The sequence below is a fragment of the Meles meles genome, chromosome 11 (genome assembly GCF_922984935.1).
Source record: "Meles meles chromosome 11, mMelMel3.1 paternal haplotype, whole genome shotgun sequence".
NCBI classification, from domain to species: Eukaryota; Metazoa; Chordata; class Mammalia; order Carnivora; family Mustelidae; genus Meles; species Meles meles.
In genome coordinates this window covers 94,660,120-94,679,097 of record NC_060076.1, presented here as the reverse complement: position 1 = coordinate 94,679,097, position 18,978 = coordinate 94,660,120, and the positions used below count along the sequence as shown (strand labels likewise).

Sequence of the window (18,978 nt, the reverse complement as noted above, 5' to 3'; positions counted from 1 at the left end):
AAGTAGCTAACTATTCACAGAAAGAAATCTGGACTCTTATCTCACACCACAATCCACCTGGAAACTATTCTGGAATAGCAATTCTAATCTTTTTAAACAAAGATATAACATTAGAAAAAAAATGATCTAATCACGGGATAGGAAATACATGTATAAGCATTACTTTGAAGATTTTTAAAACCATTATTTAAAAAAATAAAACCATTATTTTATTTAAAAACTGGTGAATGTGGGGCATCTGGGTGGCTCAGTCGGTTAAGCATCTGCCTTCAGTTCAGGTCATGATCCCAGAGTCCCAGGACTGAGCTCCGCATCGGGCTTCCTGCTCAGCAGAAAGCCTGCTTCTCTTTTTCAGATAAATAAATAAAATCTTTTTAAAAAGTTGTTTTTAGGGGCACCTGGGTGGCTCAGTGGGTTAAAGCCTCTGCCTTCGGCTCCGGTCATGATCTCAGGGTCCTGGGATCGAGCCAGAGCCACGCATCGCATCGGGCTCTCTGCTCAGCGGGGAGCCTGCTTCACCCCCCCTCTCTCTCTGCCTGCCTCTCTGCCTGCTTGTGATCTCTGTCTGTCAAATACATAAAATAAAATCTTAAAAAAAAAAAAAGTTGTTTTTAATTTAAAAATATTTTAAAAAAGACTTTTCACTTTAATAAAGAAACTGGTAAAGTGGCTCCTTAAAAACTAAACATTTTGTTTAGTAAACAATGTTGTAAATAAAAATCAATGGGGAAAATAACTTGTAAGATACAGGACAGATAATAAAAGACATTCTTAATGTGTAAAATCCTGGCAAACTGATATGGAAAAGCGACACTGAAGAGCTGGGAAGGGGCTGTTTGCGGGAAGAGAGAAAGCAAGCGGATGAGCAGGTCCCCACAGGCCGGCAGGTTCATGGAGGGAGGAGGGGACTTTGGAGAGAGGCGGGAGTCACAGTCGCGCTGGGATCCAAAGTGCACCCAACAACAGTGACCATACAGACCACACACCCTCTCGGAGGCGCTCCCCCGTCCCCTGAAAGGATGACAAGGATTAGTGTCCCGGAGTGATTCAGCAGAGCAGGACACGGGCTGCAGCTTCCCAGAATCTCCCCCACACTTCTGCGACCCCAGTGTGTGCCGGCAGCTGGCCTACCTGGATGCTGTGGACTACGTCTTTGAACACCGGAGAGCGCTGGGTCCAGGTGCTCACCAGCTCCATGGCCCGGTCAAAGTTCTTGACGTACTCGCCGTACATCTTGAGAAACGGGGCCAGCTTCTGCAGGATGTCCCCGAGCCGGGGGTTTGTGTCCCTTTGTGGGGGAGAGAGGTCATCAGAGGGGTCAGGGTGGGACAGGGACGTCACCCAGAATCCATGGGGCAATGGCCCAACTCCCAGCGCTGTGTGATGGTGGGCAAACTGGTCACCCTCTCTGAGCCTTACTTTCCTCCCTGATACCATGTAGGGGGGAACTGCGTGTTACACGGAGGTAAACGAGAGGATCCCGTGGGCTCTCCAACTGTGCGGACACAGGACGGCGGCTCCAGGCCAGGGGTGCCAGTGAGGACGCAACTGTTCAAATGGCAGGCTGCTCATCAGAGAGGATCTGTGAGGCCCCATGTCACCCCTTAGAGGGGCAAATTTCAGGAACAATGGGATGAGCAGACTCTGGCAATCTCACTGGAAAGCAGCAGGTTAGTGATAAACCCAGCACGGACAGGGATTTGAAAATAAATTTCAAGAAGCATAAAATACACCCATAGTCTTTAAGCTTTGAACCACAGTTCTAAGGGGAAGTGTGACCCTAAGACATCATCAAAAAGCAAGGAGGTGTTGCACAAAGCCACCGGGGTGGCATCATGAGAACGCGCTCTGGTCACCGTCCTTGGAGGCTGGGCTGCCCGTGCAGGCGGGCGGGTGAGCCTTCTTCCCTGTGGTCTGTGCACGAGAAGTCTCTCTGGGGCCTCGAGGACAAAACTCATTTTTAGAAAGTGTGGACAGAAGGTCAGCTGGGCCCTGGGCTTTAATCTGATGGCCTTGGGGACACAGTATGATCTGCTCTGCAGGGGGAGTGAGCTCCTCATGAAGACCTGCAAACCAACAGGGACCCTCACTGGGCCGGGCAACTGAGGGGACACCCTTGAGGCAAGGCTCCTGGCCTCTGCACCCTCACTCGCCTGCCTGCAGCTGGAGAAGGGGCTCTCAGGGAGCCAAGGGGTGGCGCTCCCGAGGAGCCCAATGCCCCAGGAGACCCGGCACTGGCTCAAAGCCAGGCGGGAGAGAGAGGAAACAGCAGACAACCCAGAGCAAATCAGAGCTCTGGGAAGAGTGGGGGACGCGTGCGAAGTGGACAGTGGCAGGCGGAGGGCCACCCCTGGGATGTTTTGCTATCCAGACTCTGAGTCGAGCCGGCCCTCCTCGAAGAACAAGCAGACGCGGCAGAGGGACAGAAGGACAGGCCCTGGGGGCAGCCGGAGGATCCAAAGTGCCCTGGGAAGGGGAAGCCTCCGTCTCCAAAGCAAAGGTGGAGTCTGTGTGAGGAGGGAAAACAAACGTGCTAGGCCCGTTTACTTGCTTACTTGCTGTTTGCTGTTCACAGACCCCACAGAGCCTGAGCGGGGGGATTAAAGGAGCTTTGAAGTGCAGATGAAGAAACGGAGGTGGGTGGGGACACTGTGGGTCAGAGCTGGCCCAGGCCCGTGCAGGGAAGGAGGCAGGACCCGCGAGACAGCCCCCCACCCCGCCCCGTGCCTGCGCGTCTCTCGGGCACACAGACTCCGCACGGAGAGGCTGGCCACGAGAGCCCCGCACAGCTGCCCTGACCCAGGAACCAGGGTTCCTGAATGTGGTTCCAGAGTATGGAACCAGGGGCCACACTCACCACTCCTGCGTGATCCGCGTCTGCAGCTCGGGGAGGAGGAAGTGCCCGTGGAAGCGGTAGATGGACGAAATATTGGAGAAGATGCCCGTGGTGACCTCCGAAGGGATGCCGGCTTCTGTCAGCTGGGTGCAGAAAACCTGGGGGTACAGAGGCCCGTACAGCGGGTGCTGAGCTGGGGGGAGGGGCTCCTGTTTTCTTCACGAACCTCCGCTTCAGCAAACGGGCTCAGACCTATGGCTTTAAAGCCAGCTCACTGACGGCTAAGGACTGCGGGGGAGGCAGACACGGTCCTCTGCTTATGGGGACTTGCTGTCCTGCCTCTGCTCACCTCTCAAGGGAGCTGGAGGGTCTGGATTTCCTTTCTCTGCTCTGTGAGCTACACATGGACGCGATACCTGGCAGGACTCTGGGTGTCCACCAGAGCACTTCCTGTGCTCATAAACCCGGGCTGCTCTGGGGACAGCAAGCTTCCCGGAGCCCCTTTCCATGCTCAGATAACGCAACTGCCAGGAAGAACCCCTCCAACCAGGTGACGGGACAGGACCTTGGCCCCAGAGCCCCAGGCTCAGACAGCAAAAGGGAGGAGTTTGCAGAGGAGACTCACAGTGGCCTGAGTTTTAGTGTGAAGGCCCTCATGCTCCAGCTGGAAGGGCCAGCCAGCGCTAAGAGACGGGGACTTTGCCTCTGAAACTGGCAGCTCACAGAGGCGGGACCCCAGGCCTAGGGGGCTACCTGGTCCAGCAGGTACAGCCGCCGTACATAGGTCTCCTCGGTGTGCAGGAGCTCCTGGGCGATGTGGAGCAGCTTCGGGGGCTCAGAGCACTGCAGAGAGAGGAACCACAGGTCCCTGGGGAGGCGGGTCTGACACTGGGGGTAATCAGGGGGCCTGGGGGCCAGAGGAGGCCACTAGCACTGACTGGGCCAGATCTCACAGATGGACTTCTCAGGGAGATTTCTGGGGAAGGCACAACAGCTCCTGCCAACGCCCCCAACCATCCCAGATACAACTCTGCCCTCCTGAGACCTTGACCGCAGAGCAGTTACAGCAGCCACATCAAAATATTTTGTGGCCTGCTGTCAGCAAGACAGCAGACTAGAAAGCTACAGGCCCTCCTGTCCCCAGAGACATGGAGCCAACAACGTACGGAACGGAATCCCTCCGTGAGAACCCAGAGGAGAGCTGAGAAGCTACCGCTCCACATCACGGTAAAACCAAGAAGAGATTCCAGCAAATGGGGAAACCAGGCAGCATCTGGCATGCCCTTTAGTGTCCCTCCCCAGGCAGCAGAGCGTGGCCCACGTGGAATGTAGTCCCTAGGCTGGAGGTCCCACTTGGGATGGAAATGAGACAGTGAGCCTCACATCCAGGGCTCTGACGTGTCTGGGGGCCGCCCGAGGGACTGCTGGCTTCTGTCTGCCCAACTGGGAGTGCTGTCATGACCCGCACCAGGGTTTGAAAGTCCTGGAAACAGGCCAGCCGTGTGCAAGACAGAAGGCTCTAACTTCAAGGGGCTTTATGTAATTTCAATTACAAGCAAAATATCTATAGAATATACATGAAAGGAAACAAGAAGGGAATCAAAACATATCGTTACAAAAATTCAATAAAAAATAAGGCAGGCTCTGAGAAAGGGACAAAAAAGCCACAGGATGTGTAGAAAACAACTATCAAAATAGCAACGATCCCTCCCTATAATTACTTTAAACATAAATGGATTAAACTCCCTAATCAAAAGACATGGATCCGCTGAATGCATTTAAAAAACAGCATCTGACCACATGCTATGCACAAGACACTTTAGATTTAATGACACACACAAAGGCTGGAAGTGGAGGACGGGTAAGATCGGGCATGTAAATGGACTCTCTCTTCTCCAAAGAGAACAGGAGCAGCTACACTGATATCAGTCAAAACAGACTGTAAATAAGAAACTGTTACCAGATATAATGAGGAACATCATATGATGATAAAAGGACCAACTCACGGGAAGATAAAACAATTAGAAATATTTATGCACCAGGGGCACCCGACAGGTTCCATTGAAAGAGTGGGACTCTTGGGGTGCCTGGGTGGTTCAGTGGGTTAAGCCTCTGCCTTCGGCTCAGGTCATGATCTCAGGGTCCTAGGATTGAGCCCCGCGTTGGGGTCTCTGCTCAGCAGCAAGCCTGCTTCCCCCTCTCTCTCTGCCTGCCTCTCTGCCTACTTGTGATCTTTCTCTCTGTCAAATAAATAAATAAAATCTTAAAAAAAAGAAAGAAAGAGTGTGGGACTCTTGATCTCGGGGTCCTGAGTTTGAGCCCCATGTTTGGTGCAGAAAGGACTTAAATTAATAAAAAGACTTTTAAAAAAAGCTTAAACAAATATTTATGCACCAAACTCATAAGTCCTAAATCTCTGAAAGCACACTTTGACAGAATTAAAGGGGAAAGAGCAGCATGGTGATTGTAGGAGACTTCAGTGCTGCATTTTCAACACTGGGCAGGACACGCAGACAGAATACCAGTGAGGAAATGAGGTATGAACAGACACACAGACGCAGACCCCCGCCCAGCAGGAGAAGGCACATTCTTCTCAAGTGCACATGGAACATTCTCCGTGATGGTCTATATATCAGACCCCAAAACAAGCATTAACAAACTTCAGATTGAAATCACATAAAATATTTTTTCCAGTGACAGTAGAATGAAACCAGAAATTAACAGCACAAGAAAAACTGGGAAACCCACAGATAGGTAGAAATTAAACAACACGGTCTTCAAGAAGAATAGAAGAAGTCACAAAGGAAATTAGAAAATAGCTTGAAACAAATGAAAATGAAAATACAAACACCAAAACTTAGGACGTAGCAAACGCCGCTCGGAAGAACATTTCTAGCTGTAAATGTGTGTGTGAAAAAGGAAGAAAGATCTCAAATCAACGACGTAACTTCACACTTCAAGAGATTAGAAAAAGAACACACTAAACCCAGAGCAGTCAGAAGGAAGGAAATAACAGAGATCAGATCAGAGATAAATGAAACAGAGAATAGAAAAACAATGGAAAAAAATCAATCAACCTGAGTTGTTTTTTGGAAAGATCAACAAAATTCACAAAACCTTAGCCAAATTAACTAAGAAACAGAGAAAACTCAAATAAGTAATATTAGAAATGAATGAGGAACTATTACAACCAACATCACAGAAATGAAAAGAATCAAGAGAGACTGATGCGAACAATTATACTCCAGCAAACTGGGCAGCCCAGACCAACGGATAAATTCCTAGAAACACACCAAGACTGAAGACATGAGGAAATAGGAAATCTGAATGACCAAGAAGGAGTAAGTGGATTGAATATGCAATGAAAAACTTGGCAACAAAGAAAAGCCTGGAACCAGTTGGGTTCACTGGAAAATTAATACCAATCTCTCTCAAGTGCTTCCAAAACACTCACAAGGAGACAACACGTCTGAGCTCTGAGGCCAGCACTGCCCTCACACCAAAGCAAGGCAAAGCCCTGCCAAGGACCCTGGAGACAGACGACCCTGGCGCAGACTGACGCAGAAGTCCTCGACAGGACACCAGCAAACCCGACTCAACCGTACAGAAGGGGACTGGACACCAGGACCAAGGGAGGTTTATTCTGAGACTCGACGCCCGTGAGAAACCCTTGTGATGACCTGCATCGATGCAGAAGCAGCCTCTGACAGCATTCACTGGCCCCCTGTGACAAAACCACCAGTAAATGGGACTTCCACCACAGGACAAATGCTGACTTCCGCTACCTGGGTAGGGGACATGAGGCGTAGGGTCACCCTGAGGACAGGCCAGGGCCTGACTGAGCACATAGACCCAGAAAGGTTGGCACATCCGTATTACAGACATGACGACATGGGCCTTCCCCCAGAGCCTGCGTGGGCAGGCGGGGAGCAGGCCTGGGGTGAGCACCTGCCCCCCACCACCTGGGAGACAGGAGGCCAGCGGCGCTCCCCCTGAGCACACCCTATGCTGTAGGGTGTCTGCACATCTCAGGTCCTTGTCGACCCATGTGCTGTGCCTTTCACGCAAACCAGCCCCTGCAGAGCCCAGCACCTCCGTGGGCTCTCACGGGCCCCCCGGCCCTGGTCACTCAAACCAGGTGCCACACACCGTGCACAGCCTCTGTGCAGCGCCAAGTCACGCCGGCTTGCCGGTCCTAAACCTGCTCACCCTGCCTCACCTGTTCCCTCCCCCAGAAACAGGACAGGCTCTCGCGCAGTTTCCACCCCCTCTGCCTCCTGACCCACTCTGGTCCTTCCTGTGTGGCCCCGGGGCCTGGCCTGCTCCTCCTCTTACGAACCGCAAGCAACGAGCTATCTTTTCAGTGGCCGACGCACCCTGATCTCTCGGGGTTTCCATACCCGAATAATAACAAAACCTAGGTTCAAACGTGACTCCCAGCTGCCCGCTCCCTTGAAGCGGGCTCACTACAGTGCGGGCACAAGGCTGTCCTTCGTCTGCCAGGCCTGTCTTCTGTCACGGGGCCCTTTAGCCAGGACTGTCCCCACCAGGCCAGCAGATCGGGCGCCTCCTATGCCGCTTGTGGGACCTGTTGCACAGGCCGTGTCTCTGAGCCCGGGTCCCCTGCTTCATTTCCTCGTCCCCACGCACTCCAGTGCAGACCCCAGAGCCCAGGGTGCTGTCGGGACGCAAAGGGGCTCTCTCACAGCGAACCCACTGTGCCGTGGGTACATCTGCTTCCCGGGATGTCTTTCCCTTCCCACCCGTCACGCCCCATGGTGACCCTTGGTTCCCTGTTCACAACACAGGGGCTCTGCAAGGTGGGCAGCCAGCCCTGATCAAGGGGTTGGTGGTGGCTCCGTGAGCACTGAGACTATGGCCACCGTCCTGGGGGTAGGGCCCCTGCACCCCAGTGAGGACGTGGAACCTAGGCTTGGGAGTGAGGCCGTCACATGGGGAGCCAGAGCCCCTGCCCTCCCCACTGACCCACCACCGGGCCTCCCTGACCTCACGAACCCTCAGAAGAGCCCCTGCCACCCCAGGACGTGAGGGCGGCCTACCTTGGCCTGGTCAGCAAGGTCCTCGGGGGGGCTGTTCTCGGGGTCGGGCTCCTCACCGCTGCCTTCGCCCACGTCGCTATCAGCCACCTCCTGCAGGGCCTTGCCTTCTGGGACTCCGTCCAGCTGCGGCTCCAGGACTGTGGGGCCCTGGCCAGCCTCGCTGCCCTCCCCGCAGGGGAACTGCTCATTAGCCACGCTGCAGGATGGGCTGTCGATCCCGCTATCCCGGTTGGGGAGCTTAGCACCACCATTCAGCTCCCCCGAGGGGCCTGTATCCGGGGGGCCAACCCCTGCAGCAGCTGGGCTGCGGGGGCTCCCAGGGTCAGAGTCCTTGCCGTGGGCTCTAGGCCCGAGGGGCAGAACCTGGAGCTTCCCCGGGTCTGCCCTCAGGAGCTCCTGGGAGGAGCAGCCAGGCCCAGAGTTCAGCTCCCCCAAGGCAGCAATGCGGGGCTGGGCTGTTGAGGCCCCCCCTCCTGACTCCATCGTCACAGCTGAGCTCCCTGAGCTCCAGGGGGAGCTGGCCAGAGGGCTGCCTGCAGGGGGGAAATGAGCAGGGTCAGAGCCAGTCAGGCACGCACCAGCCCCTGCACGCAGCCCCGAGTGCAGCCCCCAGGCATGTCCACCCAGAGAAGGGTGGAGGAGGGAGGGGGCCGTGTGGGGACAGCCCATGCAGCTCCAGCTGGGTCCTGCCAGACAGGCCTTTGCGGAATGGCAAACGGAAAGCATTTGATTTTAAAAATAAGTCAATTTCTCTATGTTAAAATAAAAAAAAAGGAAAAGAGACAGAGAGGGAAGGGAAGAGGGAGGTACGAAGAGGAGGACGGAGGGAAGGAATCCCACAGGGTGAAGCCCCCTGCTGCACAACACGTTTAAACTACACCCACAGAAATAACCGTGGTGAGTGCGGTGGGCTGGTCGTCTGCGTGCTCTGCCCCGGGGGTGTGGTTCTGAGGGGCCCCCTCTGTGGCGTCACTGTGACCCTCATCGTCCAGAGACCCCGGCCCAGGGAGGCCAGGGCTTTGCCCCAGATGCCACCCGCCCCCCCAACAAAGCGCCCTGGAGCTGCTGGCTGCTTTCACCGCCGCCTCTCTCTGACACCCTCACGGGAGAGGCGAGAACCATGTGGGAGGGTCCGGGGGGGACGAGGCCAGGGAGATCGACATTCCCCAGAATCTTCCTTTGACTCCACTCACCTGACGCCCTGGTCTCCAGGGCGGGCTCCACACCTGGTTCCCTGCGGGCTGTGTGCGGGGTCTGGGTTGGCTGCCTCAGGCAGTGAGCATGAGTGGGGCTGGGAGGCTAGCTGCAAATCTCTTTCCTGTCCAGCAGGTTTGACACAGGGGTCCTGAAACAACACGACAGAAGCAGGAAAGCTGCCTTCACCGGCACCCGCTGTGGCCGGGTGTCAAGCCAGCTCCAAACACAGAAGGTGGAAGGGCACCTCCGTGGCCCCGCCCAGCGTGGCCAGCCCTGGACAGGTCATAGGCCACAGGCAGATGGAGCACGTGGCTTCCTGCCAGAACATAGGGACAACTCTGGGGGGGTCCAGCCCAAACCTCCAGGCCAGAACTGACCGTCCCCACCCGTGGTGCCCATGCTGGGGGAGGTAGGGTCCCACCCAGTGTGCAGAGGGCCAGAGGGCACCTCCCAGCCCGACCCGAGCTCCCTCCTGACTCCTGCAAACACAGGCACCCAGGGTTCACACCCACTATCCGCCTAGCAGCCCACAGCTTCTACACACGCTCCCCTCCTCCCTCGCAAACCAGGCTGAAGAACCATCCACCTCGCCCTCACACAGAGCCCTAAAGGTGTCCAGAGCCTGCCCCTCAGCGCCTCGCAGGCAGGAAGACCTCTGGGCATGCTGCCTCCTGGGTGGGACGGTGGACTCCGCCTACGACACCTGCCGCACAGCTCCCTTCCCGCCGGGCCAGACTGCTCAGGGGCGGACCTTTCTCTAAGTGGCCCCAAAGCCAGAGCAGCAGGTACATGCACCACGGGCCCCTACCCTGTTCTTGATGAGCTTCATGAGGAGAAACATGAAGGTTTTGAAACAGAAAGTACTTGCTTTACCGCATTCCTCTCATAGCACAGGAGGTAAACCCGAGGTCCCAGCACGCAGACACGACAGAGCCTTGCAGACGTGCCGCTGGAATGCGGGCCCCACGCTCAGCCTCTGTGTGTCAAATGTGGTGTCTGGACCCAGGGGAGCCTTGGCAACCCCCAGGGGTCCTGCTTCTGGTCACCCCACGACCACACAGCGAAGCACAGCGTCCCCAACAGGTGGAAACCAGAGCAGTGCGCCCTCCGTTGCATCCCGCTCCTGCATGGATCCAGCCCCACATGGACCCCAGGGACAGGACAGGAGACCAAGGAAGTGGAGGTCACAGGCAGGGCACCGGCCGGAGAGCCCTGTCAGGGGGCAGAGGCCTGCAGGGTCCCTGAGGATGGTTGGCACATGTGGGAGGGCACCATGAGACTGAGCAGGAGCCGCTGGGGGAACAGCAGTGGCCAGGCACAAGCAGGGCAAAGCTGGGCCCCACCGGTGGGGGGGGGCGGTCCACCCCATGGGGAGCTCTGCTCAGGTCCCAGGATGCCCACCTGCTTCCTAGCAGCGTCACGGCTCCCCCGAACGGCGTTCAAGAGCAGTTTGAGCCAGGGCAGCCGCACCTCCAGCCTCCAGAGGGGAAAGCCTCCAGCGAGAGCACGAGGCCTGCGGGAGAGGGACGTCCGGACGCTGCAGACGACGAGCAGGTCTGGGGGGACAGCGACAGAACCATCTACGCTGAAGCACACACAGACGGACAGACAGAGCGCTGTGAGCGAACGTCCCGCAGCAAACATAGGCGTAACCGGACCCCGGACAGGGGAGTGGCGGAAGTGTTTGCGGAATACAGACCACAGCATTCCTGCGTCAACGGAAGTTGTAAACCCACAGAGCCAAGGGTCTCAACCAGCGCGAGCACGAGAAATGTCTGTAAGTAGTTTTCCACACAGAAAGCTCCAGGCTCCAAAGGCTTCGGGGTGAATTCCAGCAAACGCTGGGGAACAGGAGAAGGCTCTGCAGAACGCTGAGCCCTGTACATGGCAGATGCCGACCGGCAGAAGGCCAGGTACACACCCGCCTTTCCGTCTACACAGAGTTCCAGGAGACGCATGTGAACCTGTAGTCAGGGACCACAGACGGGCTCGCTGTGTTGACCAGGGAGACTGAGTCACGGGTACGCACACGTGTTGCGCATCGGGTCTGCACTCTGCACGTGTGCCGTCCTGCACAGACGGCGATGCCTCGGGCGTGAGCCAACTTACCCAGCTGACATTCCCCAAGTGCCATTTTTTAAAAGATTTCATTTACTTATTGGAGAGAGAGAGCTCAAGAGAACAAGCGCAGAAGCAGGGGGAGGGACAGAGGGAGAGGGAGGAGCAGGCTCCCTGCTGAGCCGGAGTGGAACACAGATGCTCAACCCACTGAGCCACCCAGGACCCTTCCCGCAAGTGCCAATTTTACAGAAGGTACGGGGGTCAGGCAGAGCACAGGTGGTACCCCACAGCCTGGGGAAGCTTTGGCAGCCCTGGTGCCCACATGGTCATTCTCATCCAGAGGACTGGGGTGCACACATCCCCTGGAGACCTTGAGCCATGACCAACTCTTCTTCCAAGGGCGGCAGAACCAGCTCAGTCAGATGGGAGAGCCCAAAGCTCAACATAAAGACATCCCACAGGGAGCAGAGTGTGGGGTACAACAAAGACCACTGCTCCCCCAGGAAGGTGTAGGATGCAGCCCATGGCTTTGTTCACCTTGGGACTGGTCTCCCTGCTGCCTTTCCAAGTCCAAGGTGAGCACCAGGGAAGGCCAGCCCAGTTCCCACCTGCCCTCTGCACCGCACAGGGGAGCAGGGGGCCCTGGGAAGGGAACACACACATGCACACACACTCACACCTACACATGTGCTTCCATAACACACGCACACAAACACACCATGCGTGAGGAGCTGCGCTCAGCACTTCTGGATACTCACAGACACCAAGGTGGGTGATATCCTGTGTTTCAGACAAGGAAGCCAAGGCTGACCCTGGTTCATACTGACACATCCAGGGCCGGCATGGGGTTGGGTGTGAGCATAGGAACTACAGAGCTGTGGTCAGCCTTCTCTACCCAGCCCTGGCTCGCACCTTAGAAACGCTGAGTCACCTAGCTGAGCTCCCACCTGCAGGGGAGCTACAAACACAGCAGGACACAGCCAGGGCCCAGGGCCCCTGACATCCAAGGGTGCCACCGCCCAGCATCAAAGCCCTAACACTGAGCCTGGGGGAGGTTTGGGTGCTCGAGAAGGATGGAGAAATTAAATGTCCAGGGTGTTTGGACCATGTAAGTGGCTTTGGAGCCCTGACACTGCCTGGTGGCTGCCCGAGACAGGCAGGGATGGTCCTGCGCATGGACCACAAGGCCGAGCATGGCCCCACCCCACCTGCTGCCAGGTGTCCCCTCCTTGGGAGCGACATGGGGACCCCCACTAGAAATACCACCCTCCTGTTTCTTGCTGCCTGGCACCTGGCACCCTGTATGGTTCCTGCCGACAACAGCCACCTCTGGCTGGCCTCTGAAACTGTCCCACCCTGACCAGCACCAGCACCAAGACTGTGCGAGAGGACAGTGCTCAGTGGGGCTGCTCTCTCCCCACCACGCTCGAGTGGCGGCTCACATGCAATAGGTCACTTGAACAAGTCTGAAAATACACCAGGGTACCTGCGGTACCTGCCCACAGGTCCAGGAGGGGAGACAAGGCTGCAGAATCCACGAGGCCATGCAGCAGTGAGAAAGGCTTGGGACCCAAAGGTGCTGTGCTCCAGGGTCAGGTTCCAGAAGCACAACCTTTGTCCTGGGCCCTCAGCCTGGGGTCTCCACCCTGTCTGCTGAGCACGTGGTGACGGGCACTAACGGTGGGGTGCCATGTGCTCTGGGATGTGGTCGGGGTCAGTGGGACCTGGGGACAGGCTGCAGGGCACGCTGAGCACAGAAAAAAGTAGGCAGACCCACGCAGAGCCATCCCCGCGCGCTGGGATGCCCTCATCGGCTCACACCATCGCTTAAAGTTACCGCGCCTTCAACGGCTGATGGAGTGACCCGTCCTCTTTAGTAAACTTAGAAGTTATAGAAAACCAAAAAGGATATAAACGCTCCCTACCCCTGTGGCGCTGGGATGCCCGTGTGGGCAGGATGGCCTGTGGGCAGGATGGCCCCAGTGGGGGCTCCTGGAGGGGGGCAGCACCTTTTCTTAGAGATGAGGCTGTCGTTGCAATACCGAATCCCAACACCTGGTCCTCGAGAATGCTCTTCTCGCAGAAGAGCTGAAAGCAGAGAATTGAACAGATACACGCACACCCCCAATCGCAGCAGCGTTCCTCGCAGCAGCAGACGGGGGCTTAGTGGGGGATCAGCCCCAGCAGCCAGGGCAGGGGACGCATATACAGCTCGTGGGCATACTGGTGATGGAACATTCCCCAGCCCTCAAGAGGGAGGACACCCTGACACCTGCCGCAGCATGGACGGGCCTTGAGGACACGAGGCTGAGTGCCCGTCCCAGAAGGACAGACGCCATGTGAGGTCCCTGGAGTCGTCAAATCACAGAGACAGAGCGTGGATGGCGGCGCCGGGGCTGGGGGGCAGTAGTGTTTAATGACGCAGTCTCAGTTTGTGAAGATAGAACATTCTGGAGACAGACAGTGAGGACAGCGGCACCGCATGCAAACACCACCACTGGACACTTAAAAGTTGTTTGGATGACAAATTTTATGTTACGTGTACTCTACCACCAAAAAACAGCTTAAAAAAAGAATGTGTTTTAGAAAATTCTCATCAGAAGATGTGTCATTGATGGCTAAGACAACAGTGATTGAAATGCCTAGAACTTACTGCCTGCCTGGGCCCTGGCCTTTCCTCTGCACACCCTGGAAACCCCTGGCGCCCCCCTGAGACACGCGTTCTGACGAGGACCTGGCCCTTGGGGGGGTGGGGCTGGAACAGAGCAGGGACTGGGGCGGGGAGGGGCGCTGACACAGACCCGGGGGGTTGCCGACCTGACACAGACCCCAAGGAGATAGACTGCAGCCCATGCTCCATGCGGCGCCCCCACGTGCCCCCCCCCCCAGAGCGAACAGGGGCATCATGGGTCCTGCGGTGTGGATGCGGGGAGGTGGTCGAGCAGCCGGCCTGATGCTTTGCCCCAGAGCGATGGGCTGCTGCACTCACCAGCCGGGCCACGGGGACAAGATGCACTTGCTGAGCCTCAGTTTTCTCCTGCCTAAAACGGACATAACAGTCCTGCAAAGGCGGGCATAGCCCTGAGTCCCGAACTGGCCACATCCTACGTGTTTGGCAGCCCAGCAGACCTACACCGCCAGGACAGCTTGCCAGGCTGGTGGGCTTCAGCCACTGACACAGCTGAAAGCTCCCAGGTCCCTGTCACCGGCTGCATCCTGCAGGACCTGGTGAGGTCGTGCCAGGGCACACTACTTATTCTGTGTGCTCAACGCTAGCTTACCAGAAGCTCCCAGACGGCAAGCCCAGAAATGCACTGCGTCTCCTCAAGAAGCCATGACAGAAGAGCTGCCGCAGGCGCACGGGAGAACACAGGGCCGCAGGCCACGCAGGACGCATGCGCATGGGGCTGCACTGCACGCAGGTGCACGGCGCGCGGGAGCACGGCACTCAGAACGCATGCGCATGAGGCTGCACGGCACGCAGGCGCACGGGAGAACACAGGACCGCAGGCCACGCAGGACACACGCGCATGGGGCTGCACGGCACGCAGGTGCACGGCGCGCGGGAGCACGGCACGCAGGACGCAAGCGCATGGGGCTGCACGGCACGCAGGTGCACGGCGCGCGGGAGCACGGCACGCAGGACGCAAGCGCATGGGGCTGCAAGGCACGCAGGTGCATGGTGCGTGGGTGCACAGCGCAAAGCACGTTCGCGCGCAGGGCCGCACGGCACGCAGGCTGCATGGCGTGAGGGTTCACAGCACACAGGACGCACATGCACGGACCCGGTGGGCCCGCAAAACTGACCGCCTGAGCTGCTTCCACTTAATCTTTTCAGTTTTACACTTAATGCTCTTCTTTTCTTCCTAATTTTATTTTCTACTGTTAACACGCGCATTCTCATGTGCTTTATTTGTATTTCCAATTCTGTGTTTATTTCGCCATCACCTGGACTGTGAATATAGACACCGCATCACTGTCTGCTGTGGACAAACGGGTCCCCACATGGTAACCAGCTGTGCCACAGCCCCAGCTGCTTCTGGGCGGACCCGTGAAGCTCCAGAGACCTGCTGGGTGACCTACTGTCCGGCCGTGTGCATGGGGCAGGGTCCCAGGCCGACTGCTGGTGCTCCGGGCTCCCCACACAACTTCACCTTTGCTTATGTCTGAGATGTTCACTAGAAGACCTAGTGAAACGACCAGACAAGAACCTTCCAAAAGTTTCCAGTTGCACAGAGATCCTGACCATGCTCCCAGGGCTGGCCTGTGTGCATGCAGCCTGGCGCTGCCCACCCCAGGTGTCAGCGCCATGGGGTTGTGGGGAGCTCCGCACATACACTTTCACTGCTGCCCCCAGACCCCCGCCTAGGGTCTCTCACTGCCACCCTGAGGGATGCCTCCCCACGAGTTCAGGTCCCATTGGACTGCACAGTGACCTACTAGGTTATTGCGGGAAAGGGAGACCAGGCCGCAGGTTCAACCTCCCAAAGCCACACACTTGTAGGGACTATAGCCATAGATCCTGGGCATACATGGGCCTCATGGGGGTCCATCGGAACCCCCAGAGCCAATTGGGAAGGTTAATCACTGCCCTCCTCACTGCATGCCTATCTGGTGACCAACCATCACCACCATACGTGGGACCCCAGATGGAAAGAGCAGCGTCCCAGATGGAGGGAACAGCGTCCCAGATGGAGGGAACAGTGTCCCAGACGGAAAGAGCAGTGTCCCAGATGGAAAGAGCAGCGTCCCAGATGGAACAGCATCCTAGGTGGTGGGAACAGCATCCCAGACGGACGGAGCAGTGTCCCAGGCGGGGGGAACAGCGTCCCAGACAGAGAGAAGAAGCAGGGCAAAGGAGAATGAGCCCAACCGTCTGGAGGCATGTACCTGGAGACAGAGGAGGTAGAACGCTGGGGTTGGAGCCAGGATGGGTCTCCCAACCGTGGGCCCAGGGTGAGTGATGCTCCATTCAGGGCTGGTTTCACATCTGGCCCACAGTCTGACTTCCACATCACCCCCTTTACTGAGGTGCCTCATTCTGCCCATCTGTCAGTGGGGGTCATGAGAGCCCACCTAGAAGGATGTGGAGAGGCCGGTGCTCCTAGCCTCCCAGCTGAGGCCAGCACTGTTCTGAGTCCCTGGGCTCTTGGGCTCAGGACACCAAAGCCCCACATGTCCTCAAGGCCTCTGTTAGCCCCCATCTGAGCTCTGGCCTTCGCAGACTAACCAAGGATCAGGCCTCTGTGAACTTTCGGAGGTGCTGGCCTTTGCGGGGAGACAGACGTCAAACCCAAGGAGCGGAACCAGGGCCTCTGGCCTCCTGCAAACACCCAGCTGGAGCCAAACCACTTCCTCCCTGAGCACCGGCCCCTCCCAGCCCCGCCTGGCCCCGGCGAACTGTCAGGCTCTGAGGGTCTGAGTGGGGCCCAGCTGGGCAGCGTGCAGGCCAAGGCCCAGGGTTCCCTCTGTCTCCTCTCCTTCAGGAGTGGCCAAGCACTCAGCCAGTTGCCTGCAAGCCCCAAGGGTCCCAGGAGCCAAATTCTCTGGGTACAGCTGTGCCCCTGAACGCACCCCAACTCTACAGAACACGGTGGCATCTGGCTCCACCCCGCTGCCACCCAGGACGCCCCCATCCCCCTCCCGGAGTCGGTGCTATGGGCATCCCAGGGTGTCCTCCTCCCCGGTAACCACTACAGCCAAGCCCCATCAGTGTCTCAACTGCATCTGATTGCAGAGGAACCTTCCAGAGCCGCACATTTTGTGGAAAGGCCTAGCCCCCTAGCGACTGTGTGGACCCCTCACCCTTCCTCAGCCCAGATAAAGGAAGACCCACATTGCCCAGGGCCTCGGTGACAGGTGCGCATGTGGGGCCCACGTGGGGGTCACCCTGATGTGGGTCAGCCTCAGACCCTGGCCCCTCGGGGGCTCAGTTCATCTTAGCAGGAGTCCAAGGCACCCAGACAACAGTCAGTGCTGTCCCGGCCGAAGGCACGCTTGCTGCTGGCTCTTCGCAAATCGAGCCAGGGGCACCCGAGAGCCAAAGGAGCACGGACGTGCCACTCACCCACCACTGCATGGCTTCCTGCCTTGGAGCCACCACCCCAAGCCGCTCCTGCTCAGAGCATCCTTGTCCCCCAAAGTGGCCCCTGGAGGATCAACACAGGCTCTGGTGTCTGGCAAAGACCCCGGAGCTAGCACCACTCACCTGCCTTCCCTGGGAGCGTGTGCTTCTGCCCGGGGCTGACTTCAGGCAACAGCAAAACACAACTTCCTTTCGCTGGTTTTGCAACACAGGTCACCAAAGACAGCGGCTTCGCATTTCCGCATCGTCACACGCCCAAGTTCACTGGTTCCCCAGCTGCCTCCTCTGTGAAAATGCAGCTAGACTGGCTGGAGAGCCGTCCAGGCCCCCGTGAGCCTCTGCACCACGGCCTGTGGTGGTTTAACGGCTCCCGTCCAGGGGTGGAGGTGATGGAGGCCGCTGCCTGCCCCCTCCACCTCGCCTTGTGGGCTTCTCTGCACAGACCTGTGGGCACAGGACACTGGGACCCTCAGGGGGTCCAGCAGTCCTGAGCAGCGGGGTCCCCTAGCTAAGAGGGGGCCCGTGCACGGTCAGAAGAGCACCTTTGTCACAGGGCAGCTCCGTGACCCCCTGGGAAGGTAAATGCACGAAGATGCCGAACCCTACAAAGCTCAGGGCATGAGCTCTTGCATCGGTTCCAGCAGCGGCCACTTCCTCCCACCCTGCACGCTTCTTTAGAAACAAGGGATTTCTTTGAACCTTGGTGGCCCTGTTGCTGGCAGGGGGTCACCATAGAGTCCCCCAGGGGCAGCGCCTCACACACAAGGAACACACGAGTATGAGGAAGTCAGCACCGGGGCGCTAACGAGGGCCTTCCTCCAGCGCGCACGGACCTGCCTCGTCCCCCCCACCTCACCCCGGGGGCACACAGCGGAGGCTTCTCCACGCCCTCGCCGGTGGTGTCCACACAGCAAAGATGCTCCCGTGCTCGGCTGTCTGGGGGCGAGGGGATCAGACTGTTGACACTACCCACTTCACTTCCAGATAGTCCTCCTCTTAACCCCAGATTTGAGGAAGTCTATGAGGAAGTCGGGGACGGACAGGTCCCAGGGGTAGCGCCGTGTGCACGGACATCGGTGCTCCTCCCTCCAGGGACGTGAGGACCCCGGTGAGCACGCACAGCGCCTACCCTCTGGCCTCCAGCCACCGCTGAGGACTCCAAACTGCCCCACTGGCAGGTGGCAGGATGGTGGCTGGTGTCCCAGGTACCTGGGCACACATCCGGGCTCTTGGGCTGAGAACCCTCAGGGCCACAGTCCTCTGCCATAAAGTGGAAAGGAGACGGGATGCAAGGAACAAGGGCCTGGCCTGTGGCAGGTGGCCTCTCCAGGTGCCTCCCACTCCAGTGGGCAAGAGCCACATCTGACACCTTTCCCCAGCATGGCCCTTGCCCATGGACATCCCTGAGCCAGGAGACTGGCGGCGAGACCCCACCGAGACCTGAGGACCCAGGCCAGAGTCCCATTGTGCAGAAATGGCCTAAGGAGGCAGCAGCTCAGATGTCGTGACCCAAAAGGTGATGGACTAAAAGTGGAGTGGGGTGCAGCCCGGCCGGACCACATCGGGCGGGGGACAACTCTACCTGGGCAGTGGCGCTGTCCAACAAGGAACACACTTCCCAGAAACAAGTGTTTTCATCATGTAGAATATTAAGCAGCATAACATGGTCCCTGGTCACTGTTTCCTCTGCACTCCTTTGAGCGCAAGAGCCTGGGACAGTGGTATGGCTCCCACTTGCT

General features: G+C 57.6%; 1 protein-coding gene across 6 annotated transcripts in view; it reads right to left on the bottom strand.

Moving 5' to 3' along the window:
* Positions 1-17,474, bottom strand: part of FGD3 (FYVE, RhoGEF and PH domain containing 3) — a 35,135-nt gene extending 17,661 nt beyond the window's left edge. Inside the window, exons 1-7 of one of the 6 annotated variants that reach the window (XM_046023512.1) lie at positions 16,045-16,185; positions 10,495-10,649; positions 9,090-9,241; positions 7,897-8,056; positions 3,590-3,679; positions 2,858-2,994; positions 1,132-1,288 (exon numbers count right to left, since the gene is read on the bottom strand). In XM_046023512.1, the coding sequence (XP_045879468.1) occupies positions 1,132-1,288; positions 2,858-2,994; positions 3,590-3,679; positions 7,897-8,056; positions 9,090-9,241; positions 10,495-10,649; positions 16,045-16,126 (933 nt within the window). In that variant the 5' untranslated portion in view covers positions 16,127-16,185. Of the gene's footprint in view, positions 1-1,131; positions 1,289-2,857; positions 2,995-3,589; positions 3,680-7,896; positions 8,430-9,089; positions 9,242-9,684; positions 10,038-10,494; positions 11,027-13,079; positions 13,826-16,044; positions 16,186-17,362 lie in introns of those variants that run through there. The other 5 variants (XM_046023514.1, XM_046023513.1, XM_046023510.1 and 2 more) reach the window with 5 other exon arrangements.
* Positions 17,475-18,978: the final 1,504 nt, after the last annotated feature.